The sequence below is a fragment of the Ranitomeya variabilis genome, chromosome 2 (genome assembly GCF_051348905.1).
Source record: "Ranitomeya variabilis isolate aRanVar5 chromosome 2, aRanVar5.hap1, whole genome shotgun sequence".
Lineage (NCBI taxonomy): Eukaryota > Metazoa > Chordata > Amphibia > Anura > Dendrobatidae > Ranitomeya > Ranitomeya variabilis.
Window position 1 is genome coordinate 1,048,160,907 of NC_135233.1, and position 24,125 is coordinate 1,048,185,031.

The 24,125-nt window shown below is 42.2% G+C and overlaps 1 protein-coding gene across 2 annotated transcripts in view; it reads right to left on the reverse strand.

Annotated features, from left to right (window-relative positions):
• NBAS (NBAS subunit of NRZ tethering complex) overlaps nucleotides 1-24,125 on the reverse strand; it is a 670,356-nt gene that overhangs the window by 429,531 nt on the left and 216,700 nt on the right. For both annotated transcript variants that reach the window (XM_077291450.1, XM_077291451.1), the window contains exons 23-26: nucleotides 17,218-17,371; nucleotides 15,300-15,485; nucleotides 13,597-13,770; nucleotides 2,944-3,077 (exon numbers count right to left, since the gene is read on the reverse strand). In XM_077291450.1, the coding sequence (XP_077147565.1) occupies nucleotides 2,944-3,077; nucleotides 13,597-13,770; nucleotides 15,300-15,485; nucleotides 17,218-17,371 (648 nt within the window). The remainder of the gene's footprint in view (nucleotides 1-2,943; nucleotides 3,078-13,596; nucleotides 13,771-15,299; nucleotides 15,486-17,217; nucleotides 17,372-24,125) is intronic.

Genomic DNA, 24,125 nt, shown 5'->3' on the forward strand with positions numbered 1-24,125 from the left:
TCCCTTCCGAGCCTTACCATCAGGGTGGATAAAAATCAATGTTTTTTAAAAAAAATCAAAAAAATCGGATTTTTTTGATTTAAATCGGATTTTTTTGATTTAAATCGGATTTTTTTCAATAAACTGCTTTTTGAGGAAAATATTTTACCATCCAAAGGTTCTTCCATCATGAGATAAAGCTGAGTTGTTTAACTCAGTAGAATAAAGGCTGTATATGTGTAACATTCACAATGCCATGCTCTTCCAGAGGTTTCTGTAGGATGCTGACTATCCAACAAGTTTGGGCATGTCAACTGAATGGAAAAAGAAACGAAACCAAAAGTGAAACCAAGCTAGAAGTGTGGAATTAAAGGGGCAGTATGAACAAAATGTGGAGGCTATTAATAGTTTATACAATTAAGACATGCTGCTTTTAAACACCTACCTATTGCCATATAGTAAAACAAAAAAGATTTTTACTTACTTTGGGGTCCCCCCCTCACCCTGGCGTTAGATCGTTGCCCCTAGTTTCGTCCGTGTAACTATGGGCGCACATGCGCACTGCTCTCACTTCTCATTTTAATCGTGATTTATATTAAAAAAAATCTTTTGATTTAAATCGTGATTTAAATCATGATTTAAATCGGCGTGATTTAAATCAATCCACCCTGCTTACCATGTGCCCAAACAGTGGTTTACCCCCACATGTGAGGTATTGGTGTACTCAGGAGAAATTGCCCAACAAAATTTAGGATCCATTTTATCCTGTTGCCCATGTGAAAATGAAAAAATTGAGGCTAAAATAATTTTTTTGTGAAAAAAAAGTACTTTTTCATTTTTATGGATCAATTTGTGAAGCACCTGGGGGTTTAAAGTGCTCACTATTCTTCTAGATAAGTTCTTTGGGGGGTCTAGTTTCCAAAATGGGGTCACTTGTGGGGGAGCTCCAATGTTTAGGCACACGGGGGCTCTCCAAACGCGACATGGTGTCCGCTAAAGATTGGAGCCAATTTTTCATTGAAAAAGTCAAATGGCGCTCCTTCCCTTCCGAGCCCTGCCGTGCGCCCAAACAGTGGTTTACCCCCACATATGAGGTATCAGCGTACTCAGGACAAATTGGACAACAACGTCCGTGGTCCAGTTTCTCCTTTTACCCTTGGGAAAATAAAAAAAATTTCGCTAAAATATCATTTTTGTGACTAAAAAGTTAAATGTTCATTTTTTACTTCCATGTTGCTTCTGCTGCTGTGAAACACCTGAAGGGTTAATAAACTTCTTGAATGTGGTTTTGAGCACCTTGAGGGGTGCAGTTTTTAGAATGGTGTCACTTTTGGGTATTTTCAGCCATATAGAACCCTCAAACTGACTTCAAATGTGAGGTGGTCCCTAAAAAAAATGGTTTTGTAAATTTTGTTGTAAAAATGAGAAATCACTGGTCAAATTTTAACCCTTATAACTTCCTAGCAAAAAAAAAATTTGTTTCCAAAATTGTGCTGATGTAAAGTAGACATGTGGGAAATGTTATTTATTAACTATTTTGTGTCACATAACTCTCTGGTTTAACAGAATAAAAATTCAAAATGTGAAAATTGCGAAATTTTCAAAATTTTTGCCAAATTTCCGTTTTTTTCACAAATAAACTCAGAAATTATCGACCTAAATTTACCACTAACATGAAGCCCAATATGTCACGAAAAAACAATCTCAGAATCGCTAGGATCCGTTGAAGCGTTCCTGAGTTATTACCTCATAAAGGGACACTGGTCAGAATTGCAAAAAACGGCAAGGTCATGAAGGGGTTAATGACTCGAGTATAAGCCTAGGGTGGAAAATGCAGCAGCTACTGGTAATGTCAAAAGTAAAAATAGATACTAATAAAAGTAAAATTAATTGAGATATCAGTAGGTTAAGTGTTTTTGAATATCCATATTGAATCAGGAGCCCCATATAATGCTCCATAAAGTTTATGATGGGCCCCATAAGATGCTCCATATTAAAATATGCCCCATATAATCCTGCATAAAGGTTAATAATGGCCCCATAAGATGCTCCATAGAAACATTTGCCCAATATTATAAGGCACAAATGTTGATTATGGCCCCATAAGATGGTCCATAAAGATATTTGCCCCATATAGTGCTGCACAAACGTTGATTATGGCCCCATACAGACACTTGCCCCATATAGTGCTGCACAAACGTTATGGCCCCATAAGATGCTCCATACAGACACTTGCCCCATTTGCTGTTGCTGCGATTAAAAAAAAAAAAAAAAATCACATACTCACCTCCCCGTCACTCAGGCCCCCGGCACTTTCAATATTCACCTGACTTCATTCCAGCGCCGCTCCATCTTCAGCGTCTTCTGCACGGACGTTCAGGCAGAGGGCGAGCACTAACCACGTCACCGCGCCCTCTGACCTCAGCATCACTGCAGAAGACGCTGAAGATGGAGCGGCGGCTGGAACAGGGAGCAGGTTAATATCGTGCAGCGCTGCGCTCCCCCTCCCCACTATACTCACCTGCTCCTGGCGCGGTGCAGTCCCTGGTTCCCCGGCGCTGCTGCTTCTTCCTGTATTGAGCGGTCACTGTTACCACTCATTACAGTAATGAGTATGTGACTCCAACCTTATGGGAGGTGGAGCCGCACATTCATTACTGTAATGAGCGGTACCATGTGACCGCTCAGTACAGGAAGCTGCCGGCGCCAGGGAAAAGACGTGCAGGGACCGCGCCAGGAGCAGGTGAGTATAATTAGACAGCCCCCGCTCCCCCCTCTCCTGCCGACCCCTGGGTATGACTCGAGTATAAGCTGAGAGGGGGAATTTCAGCCCCAAAAAATGGGCTGAAAATCTCGGCTTATACTCGAGTATATACGGTATATAAACTTCAGAAAAACCTATGAATTATGGCTGCCTTTTACAAAATTGACAGGTTTCGTTGTGTAGCAAAAAATGTCCCTTACCCGTAGCCCCTCTGCGGTAAACACTCAAGAATGTCATAGCAGAAAGAAAGCTGGTCGTCACGCTCACAAGTGTAGATGGACTCCAAAGCGATGGTCATCAGCTGGTCCTGATCAGGGATAAGCTTTTTTAAGCACTGCAAAAAAAAAAATCAATAATAATTATCAATCCGAATTATTATAATTATAATTTATTATTATTAATATTATTATTATTATACTCATGCCCTTTATACATTTTAAATCATTCTTTTTTTTTTCTTTCCTATTTTCTTCCGTGCAATTTTTACAATATAATGTTTTGGAGTGGAATTTAAAAAAACAAAACAGATTACCACTGATGAATTTTGGGTTGTTATTTTTTACATTACTCACTTTGTGGTAGAAACAGCCTGCTGACTATATTCTAAGGCTCAGTGCAGTTACAGTAATCCCAGTTTAAGTATGTTTTTTAGCCACCTGCCTGAACTGAAAAAAAAAAAAAAAACCTTGCCAAATTCTTGATTTTTTATTATTAAATCAACTGAGATGTACAAGGATTTTTTTATGGGACGAACTGTGATTTTTATTGGCACCATCTTGAGGTCAAAACAACTTTCTGCTGTCTTTTTCCTTAAGTTTTATTTTAGTCCATTACTGTATGGTATAGACACAACCAAACATATAAAAACATATATACACATACATACATATACAAGCACACACTTTTTAATGTAGTGTGTATATATATTTTACATATATACACACCTACATTGTGATTGTGAATTAATTTCTCCTGTAATGCAAATGGAAAAGAGAACAGGTGGGAATTATAGGCAATTAGCAAGACAACCCCTATAAAGTAGTGGTTCTGCAGGGGGTGACCACAGACCATTTCTCTGTTCTTATCATTTTTGGCTATTTTTGGTCTTGTACAGTAGCATGGGGCAGTGTCTATAAACTACAGAAGTTGCTCAGGTACGGCAGCTCATCCAGGATGGCACATCAATGCGAGCTGTGGCAAGAAGGGTAACGGTTTGTCACAGCAGTGTCCAAAGCATAAAACACATACAGTATCAGGAGACAGGGTAGTACAGAAGGATACATAGAGGGGGCCGTAGGAGGACCATTACATTCTTTGTGAAAGGAGGAACAGGAGGAGCAGTGCCAGAGCCCTGCAAAATGACCTCCAGCAGGTCACTAGTATCCATGTGTCTGTTCAAACCATCATAAACAGACTGAGGGTGGCATGAGGGCCCAACACACAAGTGAGTATTGTGTTTACACCCCAACACCGTGCATGGTGATTGGCATTTTCCAGAGAACATCAAGATTGGCAGATTCAACATGTGCTCTTCACGAATGAGAGCAGGTTAACTGAGCAAACAGACGTGAGTCTGGAGACGCCGCGGAGAACGTCATGCTGCCTGCAACATCCTCCAGCATGACCGGTTTGACAGTGAGTCAGTAATGGTGTGAGGAGGCATTTCTTTGGAGGGCCGCACAGTCTTCCATGTGCTAGCCAGAGATACCGGGATGCATTCTAATGCATGACAATGCTAGGCCTCATGTGGCTGAAGTGTGTCAACAGTTCCTACATGATGAAGGCACTGATGCTATGCAGGGTTCCCAGACCTGAATCCAATCGAGCACATCTGAGACATAATGTCACGTTCCATCCACCAACGCCACATTGCACCACAGACTGCCCAGGAATTGAATGATGCTTTAATCCAGGTCTAAAAGGAGATCCCTCAGGAGAACATCCACTGTCTCATCAGGAGCATGCCCAGGCGTTGTAGGGAGGTCATACAGACACGTGGATACCACACACTACTTAGAATTATTTCCTTGTCATGAGGCATTTCCACTGAAGTTGGATCAGCCTATAATTTGATTTTCCACTTTGATTTTGAGTATCATTCCAAATCCAGACCTCCATGGGATATTAATTTTGATTTACATTGATCATTTTTATGTTTTCGGAATGAAAAATGAATACAGATTTGCAGCTGGAATATTTCATTCAGCGATATCTAGGATGTAGTATTTTAGTGTTCCCTTTATTTTTTTTGAGCACTTAATATATTCTGAAGATCTGAGGTTGTGGGTTGTAATAACGGGTTCTGGACCAGTAGAAGCGCTGTGCTAAGCGCGAAACGGCCGTCGTCTCCTCCAGCACACTCCTTTCACTGCCCTGCTCCCCCGTGCCGTGAAGATTTGTATGTATACTTGCTTCTGAATAAAGGAACTGTTGACCCCAGGACCGGTGAGTGCAGCGGTATTCTATTTCATGATTTAACACTACATAAATATATACACACATACCTACTTAGATAGATACGGTATATATTTTATTTTCAGGAACTCAAATCAATCATAAATAGTCAGACCCTTCCAGTACTACACTAGGCTTAAAGGGGTATCAAGTATCTCCAATTTGAAATGTAGTATAGTTTTTCTGATTTGCTTTGTCTGTTTCATCATGGCAGGCATTGCAGGACCTTAGGTACCCATGGTTACGACCATTGATACAGTGACAGCAGTGACAGTTGGCTAGTTGTATCTGGTCGTAACCATGGATACCTAAGGTCCTGCAATGCCTGCACATGATGAAAGAGCACAAATCAGAAAAACTATACTGCATTTATAATTGGAGGCATTTGCTAATATTATTATTATTACACCTACTACATATTGAAGATGGAAATACCCCTTTAACACAGTACATCAGTTTTTCCTGCAAAACTCCTTAAAATGTCTATCCGAACTGTGGGATTTCCAAAAATCCAGGCTACACAAGAAGGTAGTGATGTAAAGATATCTTGCAATCTATATTTATTCCTTTACATCAACATGACTGATCGCTGGTAGCATTATTTGCATTATAAAGGACGCGTTTCTAATCCTAGAGCTTCAGATTTGCATAAAATTCTCTCCCTAAACAATTATGAGGGTGAAATATCTCAAAGTCAAATTAGTTAATCAAGGATTAAAGCGGCTCACGAAATCTTTTAATCTCGGAACCCTAAATGATGCAGATGAAGTATGATTTATTGTTCGCACATCTGTAGTGCAGCCTCATTTGTAATGTGAACATGCCGCTGCTGCTTAATTATTCAAAGCAGTTGCTAAGCTATGAAAAATAAATAAAGAAATATATATCAAGAAGCCTCTTATTATACAGCACAAGTACTCCGGCTCACAAGAACTGCGAAATACGCCTCGACTAGAATGCATTGTCTACTGTGGGGATTGTCTTCGTTCCTCAGGGGCAGGGACTACTCACGTTCCTCAGGGGCAGGGACTGCTCAGCCAATCACTAGTCAATAAAGTGACACGCCTTCTTCGACGATAGGCTGAGAAGTGATTCCATGTGTGTCGAGAGGGACCAAAAAGCTCAGAATGGATTAGTGTCACAGGTGGAGGTTGGGTTGCAAAGATCTACACACCTGGTATGTTACTTGCGCTTTTTGCCAATGACCAGATTTTGGTCACATGAGACAATCACATTTGCCTATATAAAATTGGCATTTTCTTAAAAGGGGTTGTCCTATTCCAAATATTAATAAGCCTATATGCAAAGAGACATACTGAACATTTACTCCCCCACTAACTATTTGCCTCTGCGGCGGTCATAGCTGACAGGCTGCAACCAATCAACAAAAAGAGTTATCGATTGACCTGGGAATAAGAGTAAAAGGGCTGTTTGCTATTTTATATGTCTTTGAGACAATGGGCTAGTAATACGTGAAATTACAACCCCTTTAAGTGTCAAAGACTTTAAGGACCTTGTTGACTTCAGAGCTGAGGGATGACTGCTACCTTTACACTGCCTATAGCTAAATTATGGGTCCACTTCAATATAGCCTGATCGACTTTTTCATCAACTGTGAGACATTCCCATCACCACATTAAAGGGGTTGTCCGGCAGACTAGACGGGAGACAAACCAACATCAATACATACACATATTTGTGATGTGATCAATATTTATTTCACACGCTGTATGCATGTATGTATACACATACCTAGACACAAATATACTGTATATGCACATACATATATAAATACGTAGGCATGCACACACGTGTGTATAAGTGTAAATGCACATATACACACTGAAACACCTATCTATACACACACACACACACGTACATACAAATATGTTTATGTGTGTACGTATATATGTATATACACTGCTCAAAAAAAAATAAAGGGAACACTAAAATCCCACATCCTAGATATCTCTGAATGAAATATTCCAGTTGTAAATCTTTATTCATAACATAGTGGAATGTGTTGAGAACAATAAAACCTAAAAATGATCAACGTAAATCACAACTAAAATCCCATGGAGGTCTAAAGTTGGAATGATGCTCAAAATCAAAGCAGAAAATGAAGTTACAGGCTGATACAACTTCAGTGGAAATGCCTCAAGACAAGGAAATGATGCTCAGTAGTGTGTGTGGCCTCCACGTGCCTGTATGATTTCCCTACAAGGCCTAGGCATGCTCCTGATGAGGCGGTGGATGGTCTCCTGAGGGATCTCCTCCCACACCTGGACTAAAGCATCCGTCAACTCCTGGACAGTCTGTAGTGCAACGTGACGTTGGTGGATGGAGCGAGACATGTCCCAGATGTGTTCAATCAGATTCAGGTCTGGGGAACAGGCGGGCCAGTCCATAGCTTCAATGCCTTCATCTTGCAGGAACCGCTGACACACTCCAGCCACATGAGGTTTGGCATTGTCCTGCATTAGGAGGAACCCAGGGCCAACCCGCACCAGCATATGGTCTCACAAGGGGTCTGAGGATCTCATCTCGGTACCTAATGGTAGTCAGGCTACCTCTGGTGAGCACATGGAGGGCTGTGCGGCCCTCCAAAGGAATGTCACCCCACGCCATTACTGACTCACTGCCAAACAGGTCATGCTGAAGGATGTTGCAGGCAGCAGATCGCTCTCCACGGCGTCTCCAGACTCTCTCACGTCTGTCACATGTGCTCAGTGTGAACCTGCTTTCATCTGTGAAGAGCAAAGGGCGCCAGTGGCGAATTCGTCAATCCTGGTGCTCTGTGGCAAATGTCAAGCTTCCTGCACGGTGTTGGGCTAGAGCACAACCCCCATCTGTGGACATCGGGCACTGAGACCATCCTCATGGAGTCAGTTTCTAACTGTTTGTGCAGACATATGCACATTTGTGGCCTGCTGGAGGTCATTTTGCAGGGTTCTGGCAGTGCTCCTCCTGTTCCTCCTTGCACAAGGGTGGAGGTAGAGGTCCTACTGCTGGGTTGTTGCCCTCCTATGGCCCCCTCCAGTCTCCTGGTGTACTGGCCTGTCTCCTGGTAGCGCCTCCAGCCTCTGGACACTACACTGACAGACACAGCAAACATGTTTGCGACAGCTCGCATTGATGTGCCATCCTGGATGAGCTGCACTACCTGAGCCACTTGTGTGGGTTGTAGAGTCCGTCTCATGCTACCACGTTTGAAAGCACAACCAACATTCAAAAGTGACCAAAACATCAGCCAGAAAGCATTGGTACCGAGATGTGGTCTGTGGTCCCCACCTGCAGAGCCACTCCTTTATTGAGTGTGTCTTGATAATTGCCAATAATTTCCATCTGTTGTCTATTCCATTTGCACAACAGCATGTGAAATTGATTGTCAAACAGGGATGCTTCCGAAGTGGACAGTTTGATTTCACAGAAGTTTGATTTACTAGGAGTTAGATTCTGTTTAAGTGTTCCCTTTATTTTTTGAGCAATATATATATATATATATATATATATATATATATATATATATATATATATATATATATATATATATATATATATATATATATATATATATATACATATATACACACACACACACACACACACACACACACACACACACACACACACACACACACACATACAAAGTGGGGGAATATAAGTATTCGATACACTGATGATTTAGAAGTGTTTACACCTACAAAGGTTGGAAAGGTCTGTAATTTTTATCATAGGTACACTTCAACTGTGAGACAGAATTTAAAAAAAATTTTTTTTAGAAAATCACAGATTTTTACATAACTAATTTTCATTTTATTGCATGAAATAAGTAATTGATTCAATAGAAAAACAGAACTTAATATTTGGTACAGAAACATTTGTTTGCAATTACAGAGGTCAGACATTTCCTGCAGTTCCTGACCAAGTTTGCACACACTGCAGCAGGGATTTTGGTCCCCCCCTCCATACAGATCTTCTCCAGATCTTTCAGGTTTCAGGGCTGTCACTGGGCAACATTGAGTTTCAGCTCCCTCCAAAGATTTTCTATTGGGTACAGGTCTGGAGACTGGCTAGGCCTCTCCAGGACCTTGAAATCCTTCTTACGGAGCCACTCCTGAGTTGCTCTGGATGTATGTTTCAGGTCATTATAATGCTGGAAGATCCAGACACGACCCATCTGAAATGCTCTTACTGAGGGAAGGAGGTTGTTGGCCAAAACCTTGTGACACATGACCCCACCCATCCTCCCTTTAATACAGTGCAGTCGTCCTGCCCTCTTTTCAGAAAAGCACCCTTAAAGTATGATGTTTCTCCCACCATGCTTCATGGCTGGGACAGTGTTCTCGGGGTTGTACTCATCCTTCTTTCTCCAAACACAGCAAGAGGCGTTGAAACAAAAAAGTTCTGTTTTGGTCTTACCTGACAACATAATTTTATCCCATGTCTCTTCTGGATCATCCAGATGGTCATTGGCGAATTTCAAACGGGCCTTAACATGTGCTGGCATGAGCAGAGGGACCTTGCGTGCCCTGCCGGATTTTTTATCTATGACAGTGTAGTGTATTACGAACGATAATGTTGGTAATGATGGTATTGTGTCTCAGGGCTCAATGGATCACTGAAATCAATCTGAAACACATGTGATAATTAGTTTTCCAGGTGATTCTAATTAAAGGAAAACTACTTAAAAATGATGTTCCACATTACTAAGCAGGTCACAGGTTTCAAGCAATATGGGAAATGAAAAGGATCTCTCTGTTGCTGAAAAGCATCAAATAGTGTTGGTCAAGGGATGAAAACAATAGATATTTCCCGAAAACGTAAGCGTGATCATCATACTGTGAAGAGATTTGTGGCTGAATCTGAGCACCGACGTGTTCGTGCTGATAAAGGCAGAATGAGGAAGGTTTTTGCCAGTCAAGTTCATCGGATTAAGAGAGCAGCTGTTAAAAAGCCATTACAAACCAGCAAACAGATATTTGAAGCTGCTGGTGCCTCTGGAGTCCCTCGAACTTCAAGGTGTAGGATCCTTCAAAGGCTTGCTGTGGTGCATAAACCTACTATTCAGCCACCCCTAAACAGTGTTCACAAGCAGAAACAGTTGCAGTGGGCCCAGAATTACATAAAGACTAATTTTCCAACAGTCTTGTTTACTGATGAGTGTCGAGCAACTGTGGATGGTCCAGATGGATGGAGTAGTGGATGGCCACCATGTCCCAACAAAGCTGCGATGTCAGCAAGGAGTGGAGGAGTCATGTTTTGGGCCAGAATCATGGGGAAACAGCTGGTAGGGCCCTTTAAGGTTCCTAAAGGTGTGAAAATGACCTCTGCAAAGTACATAAAGTTTCTGAATGACAACTTTCTTCCATGGTATAAAAAGCAGAAAACGTGCCTTCAGGAGCAAAATCTTCTTCATGCATGACAACGCACCATCTGATGCTGCAAAGAATACCTCTGAGTCATTGGCTGCTATGGGCATAAAAGGATATAAACTCATGGTGTGGCCACCATCTTCCCCAGACCTCAACCCTATAGAGAACCTTTGGAGTATCACCAAACAAAAAATCTATGAGGGTGGGAGGCAGTTCACATCAAAACAGCAGCTCTGGGAGGCTATTCTGACTTCATGCAAAGAAATACAAGCAGAAACTCTCCATAAACTCACAAGTTCATGTGACCGCGACGTCATCACAAGGCCTGCGCGGAAAGAACCTGCCGTGACGTCACGGTCATGTCACCTCTACACGGTCATGTGAGCGCGACGTCATGACAGGTCCTGCACGACAAGGACCTGCTGTGACGTCACGGTCACGTGACCGCGTCACGGTCATGTGACCGCGATGTCATCACACCCTGGGACCGGACGATGCCGCCTGCACCCCACACAGGCGACAGTGCTACAACGTGCCTGCGGAAGGTGAGTATATGTATTATTTTTTTTAACCTGTGTCATACGTGGCTCGGCAATATACTACATGGGCTGTGCAATATACTATGTGGCTCTGTGCTGTATACTACGTCACTGGGCAATATACTACGTGGACATACATAATCTAGAATACCCGATGCGTTACAATCGGGCAACCATCTAGTGTATGTGTGTGTGTATATATATATATATATATATATATATATATATATATATATATATATATATATATATATATATATATATATATATATATATATATATATATATATATATATATATACACACATATATACACACACACACACATATCCATACATATATACATACACACACACAGTACAGACCAAAAGTTTGGACACCTCCTCATTTAAAGATTTTTCTGTATTTTCATGACTATGAAAATTGTGTATTCACACTGAAGGCATCAAAACTGTGAATTAACATATGTGGAATTATATACTTAACAAAAAAGTGTGAAACAACTGTAATTATGACTGCTTTGCACACTCTTGGCATTCTCTTGATGAGCTTCAAGAGGTAGACACCGGGAATGGTCTTCCAGCAATCTTGAAGGAGTTCCCAGAGATGCTTAGCACTTGTTGGCCCTTTTGCCTTCACTCTGCGGCCCAGCTCACCCCAAACCATCTCGATTGGGTTCAGGTCTGGTGACTGTGGAGGCCAGGTCATCTGGCGTAGCACCCCATCACTCTCCTTCTTAGTCAAATAGTCCTTACACAGCCTGGAGGTGTGTTTGGGGTCATTGTCCTGTTGAAAAATAAATGATGGTCCAACTAAACGCAAACCGGATGGAATAGCATGCCGCTGCAAGATGCTGTGGTAGCCATGCTGGTTCAGTATGCCTTCAATTTTGAATAAATCCACAACAGTGTCACCAGCAAAGCACCCCTACACCATCACACCTCCTCCTCCATGCTCACGGTGGGAACCAGGCATGTAGAGTCCATTCGTTCACCTTTTCTGCGTCGCACAAAGACACGGTGGTTGGAACCAAAGATCTCAAATTTGGACTCATCAGACCAAAGCACAGATTTCCACTGGTCTAATGTCCATTCCTTGTGTTCTTTAGCCCAAACAAGTCTCTTCTGCTTGTTGCCTGTCCTTAGCAGTGGTTTCCTAGCAGCTATTTTACCATGAAGGCCTGTTGCACAAAGTCTCCTTTTAACAGTTGTTGTAGAGATGTGATGTGTCTGCTGCTAGAACTCTGTGTGGCATTGACCTGGTCTCTAATCTGAGCTGCTGATAACCTGCGATTTCTGAGGCTGGTGACTCGGATAAACTGATCCTCAGAAGCAGAGGTGACTCTTGGTCTTCCTTTCCTGGGTAGGTCCTCATGTGAGCCAGTTTGTTTGTAACGCTTGATGGTTTTTGTCACTGCACTTGGGGACACTTTCAAAGTTTACCAAATTTTGGGACTGACTGACCTACATTTCTCAAAGTAATGATGGCCACTCGTTTTTCTTTACTTAGCTGCTTTTTTCTTGCCATAATACAAATTCTAACAGTCTATTCAGTAGGACTATCAGCTGTGTATCCACCAGACTTCTGCACAACACAACTGATGGTCCCAACCCCATTTATAAGGCAAGAAATCCCACTTATTAAACCTGACAGGGCACACCTGTGAAGTGAAAACCATTCCCGGTGACTACTTCTTGAAGCTCATCAAGAGAATGCCAAGAGTGTGCAAAGTAGTCATTAAAGCAAAAGGTGGCTACTTTGAAGAACCTAGAATATAAGACATAATTTCAGTTGTTTCCCACTTTTTTGTTAAGTATATAATTCCATATGTGTGAATTCATAGGTTTGATGCCTTCAGTGTGAATGTACAATTTTCAGTCATGAAAATACAGAAAAATCTTTAAATGAGGTGTGTCCAAACTTTTGGTCTGCACTGTATATATATATATATATATATATATATACACACACACACATTTATGTATATACATATTTAGCTACAGGCTTTATAAGCGAATGGAAACAATTACAGGTGAGCCATATTTGTAGATCCTGGAAGATACAAACATGATAATGCTGTTAGACTTAACCCACAACTATAAAATATTCAGAAAGCTTCACAATATGTACACACTGCCGAATAGCTGTACAATTAGCGGGTATTATCGCTTAGCAGTGGATGGCGGTGACATAAGGTCCCGGCAGCACAGGAACAAGTGGAGGCGGCCTAATATCTTTTTGTATTTTCCTGCTCAGCCCTCATTACGGTGTTTGTTAAATTCGCGTGCGGTGACCGAACTAAGTGATTTTCTTCTTCTTAAAGACTGCAAACACTGCTCAGCAAATAAGTCACCGAGAAATTCATGAATAGAGATGAGCGGCAGAATCTGCGGCCCGTCATCCCCAGAAAGCTCTAGCGCCCGTATCGGGAGAACAGTGTGAGGAAGCGAAGCGGAGAGAGGACAGCGGAGCGGCGTCGGCTTACATCGGGCTTGGAATGCTGGAAGATCTTCAGGGGGAACTTCAGGTCGTCCTCCGCCAGGGTGACGATGTACCCTCTCAGCAGAGCGGAGGCCGCGCCGGGGGTCTGGGCCTCGCAGCGATGGAGGAACGGAACCATCCACTGGTAGGCGTTCTTCACGTAGTGTTCTTCTGAAGACTGGAAAACACAAAACATTAAGGGGCGCTCTCCACTTACAAAGCTTATCTTATCCTACAGTGCGCCATTGTCTATGTCAATAGTCACCATGCCATGATTGAATGTAGTGGCGCAATATAGGGTCTCAATACAGGGACCCCGTGTGATTAGATTATCTTTAAGGCGGACTCAGACGTTCCTGTTTTACGTATATCACGTTTGTGTTCTGTTGTCTTCCATGAAAAGAACACGTGCCCATTATAGTCTATGGAGCCAATTACGTGTCTGTATGATCCGAGTCACCGATCAAAATCAAGTCAATGAAAAATAAAAGTTGTTTCTTTCTTACGTTTTTCACTGAATTAGATCTTGAAAAATGTCCATCTTTTTTTTTTTTTCTCGCCATCATCATCTTGTTTTCGATCTATCTCCTCCCTCCTTGTCCTTGATTGACAGCTCTGACATACGGTCAGAGACAGATGAGATGGATGAGAAGTTGGTGTGAAGGGTGCACTGAGTCCCTGCGCTTTTCATTGATGTGAGAGTTAAAGGGAATGGATTATCAGAATGTTGCCACCTAATCTGATGTAGAGACATAGACACAGAGTCCAGCGATGTGTCACTTACTGGTGGGCTGCTTGCTATAGTTTCGATAAAAATCCGTTTTATCAGCAATAGTTTATCACTGGAGGACTAGAAAACCTGTTGCCAGGTAGTCTAACTCCGGCCCCAACACCAATTGGTAGCTTTCTGCCTATGAACAGTGTACACATACAGCTGCCAATCAGGGTTGTGGGCGGGGTTATACAGGGCTCAGCATTCCAAGTTCTGCTAAATCTGTTGCAGAGAAAACAAGGATCTTATCTAAACTGCAGCAAGCAGCTCAGTAACTTAAATCACTGGAATCAGGGTCTCAGCCCCAACATTCTGCTGTTTTTAGATGAGGAAGCAAACAACTGATGACAGATTCCCTTTAACTCCTTTGTGCAAGGACAATCAGAACCTAAGAGGTGTAGCACTAAAGAGGTGTAGCACTTCACCTTGGTTTTAAGTGAGCTTTGGGGTCTCAGTATCCAGAAAATTACAGACATAAACATGTCGCTATGATTACGGACCCTCATTTATTCACCTTTCACCAGTCTCTAGCTGCCCCAATAAATTTAATATAAGAATGGGCTGCCCCAGGCAGGCAATTATTGGAAATAAATGATTGTTAAATGTGCAGAGTAACGCAAATACCTTTGATTTGGTAGTGCGTTTGGTCCAAACCTCCGAGTTGTGGGATTGAGGCATGAGAAGCGATATCTCATGATCCTCCGCGGCCGACCTCGCGGTGATAGAGTAAGATCCTTGCCCACTCACTGCGAGATCAGCCATGGAAGGACGTGGGTTCCTCCCGCTCTAGATGCCAGAATCCCACAACTCACAAGGCTTTTCAACACTTGGGTCACTTATGAGCACTTTTGAGAATTTCTTTTTTAGAAAAATCATTGTAGAAAACGGCACTCCTTTCCTAGGAGCTGACCATACAGATGTGGAGCACAACCTACGTTTTCCATGAGGAGCCGCAGTTTCTCGATGTCCGTGATCTGGTGCAGGTCTTTGAGCGTTAAGGACACATCACAGTTGGCCTCGTACACGAGGGTCTCCAGTGTGACCAGATCTTCACAGAGCAGCTCCAGACCAGGAACGTTCTTCTCTTTCCCCAGTCGCACCAATGAAAGTGCACCGTCCACCTACAAATCAGCAAAAGGGACTAAATCAAAAACCTCATTCCATATGAATAACGATACGACAACATGCACTAGAACTTCACTAACGGGATTTATTATTGAGGACCAACCTTCCCTTTATGCCATAAAGGTACGATGTATGGGACAATCTCTGTTGATGTGAATGTAAAGGACTGATACGATTTGACCACAGATTACCATGAAGTGACTGAAATTCTTAACTCCTGGGTCCAGTTTTGAGCTTTGACATTTTATGGTACTTTGGGTGACAAAAGTTGCAGTTTCACCAAGGTCTCTGGTGTCGGAAGAGCCCCAATTAGAGCATTAGGGCAGATTTGCTGCAGTCGTTGGCCATGGCTTTGCTCTGAGTAGTGGTCCAAAGATTTCATAAAAACTCTTTTTGAGATTTTTTTCTCATATGTTCAGCTTGGAAGATATTACTGAGCAGTGTAGAAGTGACTCCAGTTTAATGCTGAGACAAAACGCTTACTAGAAAGCATCTGCAGTGTGTGTGTGTGTGTGTGCGTGCCTGTGTGTGTGTGTGTGTGTGTGTGTGTGTGTGTGTGTGTGTGTGTGTGTGTGTGTGTGTGTGCGTGCCCCTTTTTGTTCCACTCTACCCCACCACCTTCCAAGATTATAGAAAAACTCTTTTTGAGATTTTTTCCCCCCATATGTTCAGCTTGGAAGACATTACTGAGCAGTGTAGATGTGACTCCAGTACAATGGTGAGACAAAACGCTTACTAGAAAGCATCTTCAGTGTATGTGTGTGTGTCCCTTGTTGTTTTTCACTCTACCCCACCATCTCCCAACCCCAGAATCTCCATAGACTTCAATAGGCAGCTGTAATCTGAACCTTCAGTCAGCTGGACATCAGTCTTGTTTTGGCCAAGATGTATTTTAGCTGATTTTCAGAGTAAATGATGAGTTCAGGAGGCAGGTACAACAGTAAAGTGACACATAGGTGAAGAAAAAAGGGTACTACTCATAATACATATGTCAGAGTTTACTATATTCACCTGTACAATTAATTTATGCGAAGTTTATATAACGACATTTAAAGATTATCAAATCATATTTATTTATGGATCTAAAACGTTGACCCAACTTTGTAAAAAATCGTGATTATAATTATACTACCGTTTTGTGTTTTCAGCTCCTGTGAATGCTGTGCAGTGGACAGGTCGGTAGCGTGCGGGGGGTGGGGGAGTAAAGTGGAGCAATGAGGGGCACACACGCACAGTGCAGCTGCTTTCTAGTACGCCGAAAACAATTTGCAATGAATCAGCCAGAGTTTTCTTCCTTTTTTTTTTTTCTTTTTGGGAATTAAAGTTTTTTTTTTTCTGCTTTAAAGCAGAACCCCTTGAAGAATCCATGTGCTTCTTAATTTTTCATGTGGACAAAGAAACAGCACTGTGAGAACAACAAGGCGTATAGGAAGCTTACTCAATATTAAAGGGATGCTTTTTATGTGGGCTATGGCGCAGAATCTGCTCGGAAATACACGTAAAAAAAAACCTCTGTGTGAACATACCCCAACAGAAGTGATCAGAATTTTAGTTCCGGTGGCCAATTTCTACACTGCGGGACGGATTTGATTGATACCAAGGCAATGAGCCAATATCTGGAAAATACGGGAGCCGCCCAGCAGAACCTCACATGTGTGGGATCTGCGTCTTTCACCCTTCCGCAGGAAGAGGAGCCGTCCTCACAATGACGGGCTAGGATCCGTTTACCTGTCTGGCGTAATCCTCCATCTCCTCGGCTCGGTGCCAGTACCAGTTCTTCACGATATCGATGGATAATCTGTCTGTTCTGTACGGCAGAAGTTCTGGCTGCTCCTCGTACAGGAACTCGGCCAGATCCGGGGAGCCGGGCTCCAACTGTACCCTGGGGACGGAGAGAACCGTGCAGAATCACCATGGAAATCAGATCCCAAATTACCCAGGAGATTACTGGGGAAAACAAGATTCCACTAGGATATGAACACATTTGGGGACTTTTTTATTGTATTTTTTTTATTAAATACATGCATTTTAAGCTACAAATATTTTTGCAACTGGGCTTCATTGAAAATGTTACATAGTTTGGCTGCTACATGTTATACTGAGCATTGCTGGCTGCAGAATGAGCTAACTGGCAATCCTTCAGTGAGCTTGCTACTCTTCTCTGTACTCTGATTGTGCCAGTTTATGAGCACATCAAAATGGAGCTGAACCTTGATACGGTCACATATCCACTAACAAGACATAAAACAGTTAGAAACTCTCCCATCAGAATAAACTCACAGACAGATTGTCAGTTAACTCATTCTACAGTCAGTAATGTACAGGGAAACAAAAGCCTGTAAGAATCAAACAAATGCAAAATGACTAAGGAAACCCATTTTAAAAAAGAAAGATTTTTTTTCGCCTAAAATATATGAATTTAAGAAATAAAAAAATACCAAGGTAGACGGCTATATCCTTTGACAAAATTTCAGCCAATATTTGACTGCCAAGTATGTGTGCAATTCTATAACGCTAATATATTTAAAGGAAATCTGTCAAAAGATTTGATGTAATTTGAGAACAACATGATATAAACACAGAGACCGATACCAGTAATGTGTCACTTACTGGGCTGCTTGCTGTAGCTTTCATTTAAAAAAAAAATGCTGTTTTAGCAGCAGGAGATTATCACTAGAGGACTAGCACACCTGCTTCCAAGTAGTCCAACCACACAACTGTGCACATGGGCAGAATGCTGCCAATCAGTGATGTGGGCGGGCTTATACAGAGCTCAGCAGAGAACAGAGAGATCTGCAGCAGAGAAAACAATTATTTTACCAAAACTGAATCAAGCAGCTCACATTGCTGGAATCAGGGACTCTGCCCTACATCATGCTGCTCTCAGATAAGACAGCAAAAAACTGGTGATATATGGGACTCAGAGTGAATCTAGTTTAAAATAAGTACAAGCCAGTATTAAATTCCAGAGCCTTTGTTCAGTTCTACTGCCCTTAATGGTAACAGTCACTGGGCATGTCGCCACACACACCCAAAACGTCTTAGTTCCTATAATACAGGACAGAGTGTAAAAAGGAAAAGAACGTCAAAATCAGGTAAGATCAGGATATTTTAGCAGGTATTTAACACAATTCTTTTGTACAAGTCACAGGTCCTCTAATGCGGAAACATTTTTATTTTCTAGAGTACATTTAAAGTGAATGAACTGTATGCCGCACTACGTGGAGCCATTATACTGCATGGAGCACTACGTGAGGGCATTATACTGTATGGAGCACTATGTGAGGGCATTATACAGTATGGAGCACTATGTGAGGGCATTATACTGTATGGAGCACTACATGGAGCCATTATACTGGATGGAGCACTACGTGAGGGCATTATACTGGATGGAGCACTACGTGGAGCCATTATACTGCATGGAGCACTACGTGAGGGCATTATACTGTATGGAGCACTATGTGAGGGCATTATACAGTATGGAGCACTATGTGAGGGCATTATACTGTATGGAGCACTACATGGAGCCATTATACTGTATGGAGCACTACGTGAGGGCATTATACTGGATGGAGCACTATGTGAGGGCATTATACTGCATGGAGCACTACGTGAGGGCATTATACTGGATGGAGCACTACGTGAGGGCATTATACTGCATGGAGCACTACGTGAGGGCATTATACTGTATGGAGCACTATGTGAGGGCATTATACTATATGGAGCACTATGTGAGGGCATTATACTGTATGAAGCACTACATGGAGCCATTATACTGTATGGAGCACTACGTGAGGGCATTATACTGGATGGAGCACTACGTGAGGGCATTATACTGGATGGAGCACTATGTGAGGGCATTATACTGCATGCAGCACTACGTGAGGGCATTATACTGGATGGAGCACTACGTGAGGGCATTATACTGGATGGAGCACTATGTGAGGGCATTATACTGCATGGAGCACTACGTGAGTGTATTATAATGGATGGAGCACTACGTGAGGGCATTATACTGCATGGAGCACTACGCGAGGGCATTATACTGTATGGAGCACTATGTGAGGGCATTATACTATATGGAGCACTATGTGAGGGCATTATACTGTATGAAGCACTACATGGAGCCATTATACTGTATGGAGCACTACGTGAGGGCATTATACTGGATGGAGCACTATGTGAGGGCATTATACTGGATGGAGCACTACGTGAGGGCATTATACTGGATGGAGCACTATGTGAGGGCATTATACTGCATGCAGCACTACGTGAGGGCATTATACTGGATGGAGCACTACGTGAGGGCATTATACTGCATGCAGCACTACGTGAGGGCATTATACTGGATGGAGCACTACGTGAGGGCATTATACTGCATGGAGCACTACGTGAGGGCATTATACTGGATGGAGCACTACGTGAGGGCATTATACTGTATGGAGCACTATGTGAGGGCATTATACTGCATGGAGCACTACGTGAGGGCATTATCCTGTATGGAGCACTACGGGAGGGCATTATACTGTATGGAGCACTATGGGAGGGCATTATACTGTATGGAGCACTATGTGAGGGCATTATACTGTATGGAGCACTATGTGAGGGCATTATACTGTACGGAGCACTATGTGAGGCCATTATAATGTATGGAGCACTATGTGAGGGCATTATACTGTATGGAGCACTGTGTGAGGGCATTATACTGTATGGAGCACTATGTGAGGGCATTATACTGTATGGGAGCACTATGTGAGGACATTATACAGTATGAAGAACTATGAGGGCATTACACTGACTGGAAAAATACTTTAAGTGCCCTGTTATACTATATGGAGGGCTCTGTGGGAATTCTAGTTGGAGAATCCTACTGTGATGAGGTCACCATTCTTTGTCAAAGGTACAGTATTGTCATAATTCCTGGAAGGAACCGTTGAGGAATTTACATTACGGGTATCATACAGTGTTTGGAGGGCACTTCTGTTGGAATACTTTATTATCTGTATTATATTAGAGGTTTTATCTTGTTAGTCCATATTTAAAGTAGGCCATTGGACCATACACTGTCCACTGCTCTTACATATCATATTACATTATTCTAATATTTTATTCTAAACTCTATTAATTAAAATGTATTTTGTAGGATTATCCCTTTAAGTTATATTTCAATATGACAAAGTTTAGCGTTATATTTGATAAAGAAAAATTTCCCCAGCTGTGACATCATCTATTGTGTGTGATGGATCTCGTGTTACCTACTGTATATAGAGGTGGTATAGGTCTTTGTACAGGAGGAGGAGGCGAGCTGTGACATCTATTGTGTGAGAAGATCTCATGTTACCTACTGTATAAAGAGGTGGTATAGGTCTTTGTACAGGAGGAGGCGAGCTGTGACATCTATTGTGTGAGATGATCTCGTGTTACCTACTGTATACAGAGACGGTATTGGTCTTTGTACAGGAGGAGGAGGTGAGCTGTGACATCTATTGTGTGAGATGATCTCGTGTTACCTACTGTATACAGAGATGGTATTGATCTTTGTACAGGAGGAGGAGGTGAGCTGTGACATCACCTATTGTGAGTGATAGATCTCGTGTTTTGCACTGTATATAGATGTGTTATAGGTCTGTGTACAGGAGGAGGAAGTGGGCTGTGATATTTATTTTAATCAGTGGATACGGTGTTGTCTGCTGTATATAGAGGTGGTGTTCATCATTGTACAAGAATTGGAGAAGGTGAGCTGTGACATCACGTACTGTGAATGATGGATCCGGTTTTATCTGCAGTATTTAGATATTATCAGTCATTGTACAGAAGGCGATGAATGATGGATCCATAGTTTCTTCTGTATAGAGATGTTATTAGTCATTGTACAGGAGGAGGAGGTGAGCTGTGACAACCTATTGTAAATTATGGATCCTGTGTTATCTACTGTATATAGAGGTGTTCGCTGTCATTGTACAGCAGGAGGTGAGCTGTGATATCCCCTATTATAAGGCTGCTAAAAGGGGTTTCAGTAGAAAACTGCAAGTGTAACACTAAAATAGCCCTAGTCAGTGTGCAAACTGCAGGATTTCCAATTTATTTTTTTTAAATGTGATATAAAAAAAAAAAAAGTAGAACATATTTTAAAACAGAATGTATACAATAGCTCATTTTCTGAAGCTGAATTCTCTTTACATAAACCCACAGCACAAATCCAGACAAACTCCTTATTTATTCAGGATGCATAAGAGCTTTACCCCAGACGTCGTTCCATGTAAAATAACTGGGAGCGGGAGATTGTGCATTTCGGTCGGCTGGATTGGAGGCTGGAAATGAATTTCCTGAGCCGGCCTAATACACCCCAGACTAATTCCAGCAGGGATCCCAGTGAGCTTCAATTTCAGACGGAGCGCGGCGGCGCTTACACCCCGGGCAGCAGGAATAAAGTGTCCGCGGCGCACAATCCCATAAGCCAAGGTTCGGTTTTCAGGCGTCGCTGCCCTCCTGCTCTCTGCCCATAAATCCTTTGTCCTTGCAGGAAGCCGAGGTGTGTCTGATCATTGCTATTCCATCTGTGTAGCCTGATATTATCCGCACACAAGTGTGAGCACAAGGCTGCCGGCCAACTCCTCAAGGCTGTGTATGTATCAGTGATTACACAATGTACTATGGATTTTTAGCGCACTTACTGGAGAAAACACCACGCTTTCTGGCCCCGAATACTTTTCTATAGGATCTTGAAGAGAAAAAAATTGCAGTTTTTTTTTTTTAAAATTAAGGAGTTTTTCAGGGAAAAAATGGAACATGGTGAATAACATCATGTTCTCCCTCTATCAAACTGAACGTGTCAAAAACTGAACTCCTCGTGTTTTCTCCCTCTACTAACCTACTTATGCCCGATATTGCCATTTCTGTACATGGTTCCACCATTACTCCCCAGCAACATGCCCGCTGTCTTGGGGTCATACTGGATTCCAAGCTTTCATTCACCTCTCACATCCGATCACTGGCTCGCTCTTCTTATCTGCATCTCAAAAACATTTGTAGAATTCGACCCTTTCTTTCGACTCTGCAAACACTCTTACTGTTTCTCTTATTCATTCTCGTCTGGACTATTGTAACTCTCTACTAATCGGCCTCCCTCTTACCAAACTCTCCCCGCTCCAATCTGTCCTGAATGCTGCAGCCAGGATCATATTCCTCACCAACTGTTACACCGATGCCTCTACCTTGTGCCAGTCATTACACTGGTTACCCATCCGCTCCAGAATCCACTACAAAACTATTACCCTCACCCACAAAGCACTCCATGGCTCAGCACTACCCTACATAGAATCATAGAATGGTAGAGTTGGAAGGGACCTCCTGGGTCATCTGGTCCAACCCCCTGCTCAAAGCAGGATTCACTAAATCATCCCAGACAGATGTCTGTCCAGCCTGTTTGAAGACTTCCATGGAAGGAGAACTCACCACCTCTCATGACAGCCTGTCCCACTCATTGATCACCCTAACTGTCAAATAGTTTTTTCTAATATATAATCTGTGTCTCCTCCCATTCAGTTTCATTCCATTGCTTCTAGTCTTTCTTTGTGCAAATGAGAATAAAGATGATCTTTCTACAATGTGACAGCCCTTGAGATATTTGTAGACCGCTATTAAGTCTCCTCTTATGTCTTCTTTTTTGCAAGCTAAACATTCCCAAATCCTGTAACCGTTCCTCATAGGACATGGTTTGCAGACCGGTCACCATTCTGGTCGATCTTCTCTGAACTTGCTCCAGTTTGTTGATTTCTTTTTAAAATGTGGTACCCAAAACTGGACACAGTATTCCAGATGAGGTCTGACCAAAGAGGAGTAGAGTGCAATAATGACTTCACGTGATCTAGACTGTATGCTTCTGTTAATACATCCAAGAATTGTATTTGCCTTTTTGCTGCTGCATCACACTGTTGACTCATGTTCAGTCTGTGATCTATTAGTAAACCCAAGTCTTTTTCACCTGTGCTGTTGCTTAGCCCTATTCCTCCCATTCTGTGTATGCGTTTTTCATTTTTATTGCCCAGATGTAGTACTTTACATTTTTCCCTGATAAATATCATTCTGTTAGTTGCTGCCCACTGCTCCAGTTTGTTTATTTCTTCTTTAGTCCTCTCCCTTCTCTAGTATTAGCTATCCCTCCTAGCTTTGTGTCATCAGCAAATTTAATCAATTTATCCTCAATTCCTTCATCTAAATCATTGATAAAGATGTTGAACAGTACAGAGCCCAGGACAGAGCCCTGTGGTACCCCACTTGAGACATTCTTCCAACTGGATGTGCAGCCATTTATGACCACTCTTTGGGTCCGATCACTAAGCCAGTTATGAATCCACCTAACAGTTGCCTTGTCCATTCCATACTTAGTCACTTTTTTCAATAAGCATTGTGTGAGATACTTTGCTTAAGTCAAAATATACTATATCTACAGCATTTCCCTGATCCACCAAGTCATTGATTCTGTAATAGAAGGAAATTAAGTTAATCTGACATGACTTATTAGTTACAAACCCATGCTGACTCTGGCTACCCACTTCATTCTTATCCAGGTACTTACATACATGTTGTTTAATAATTTGTTCAAAGATCTTTCCTGGTATAGAAGTCAGACTCAC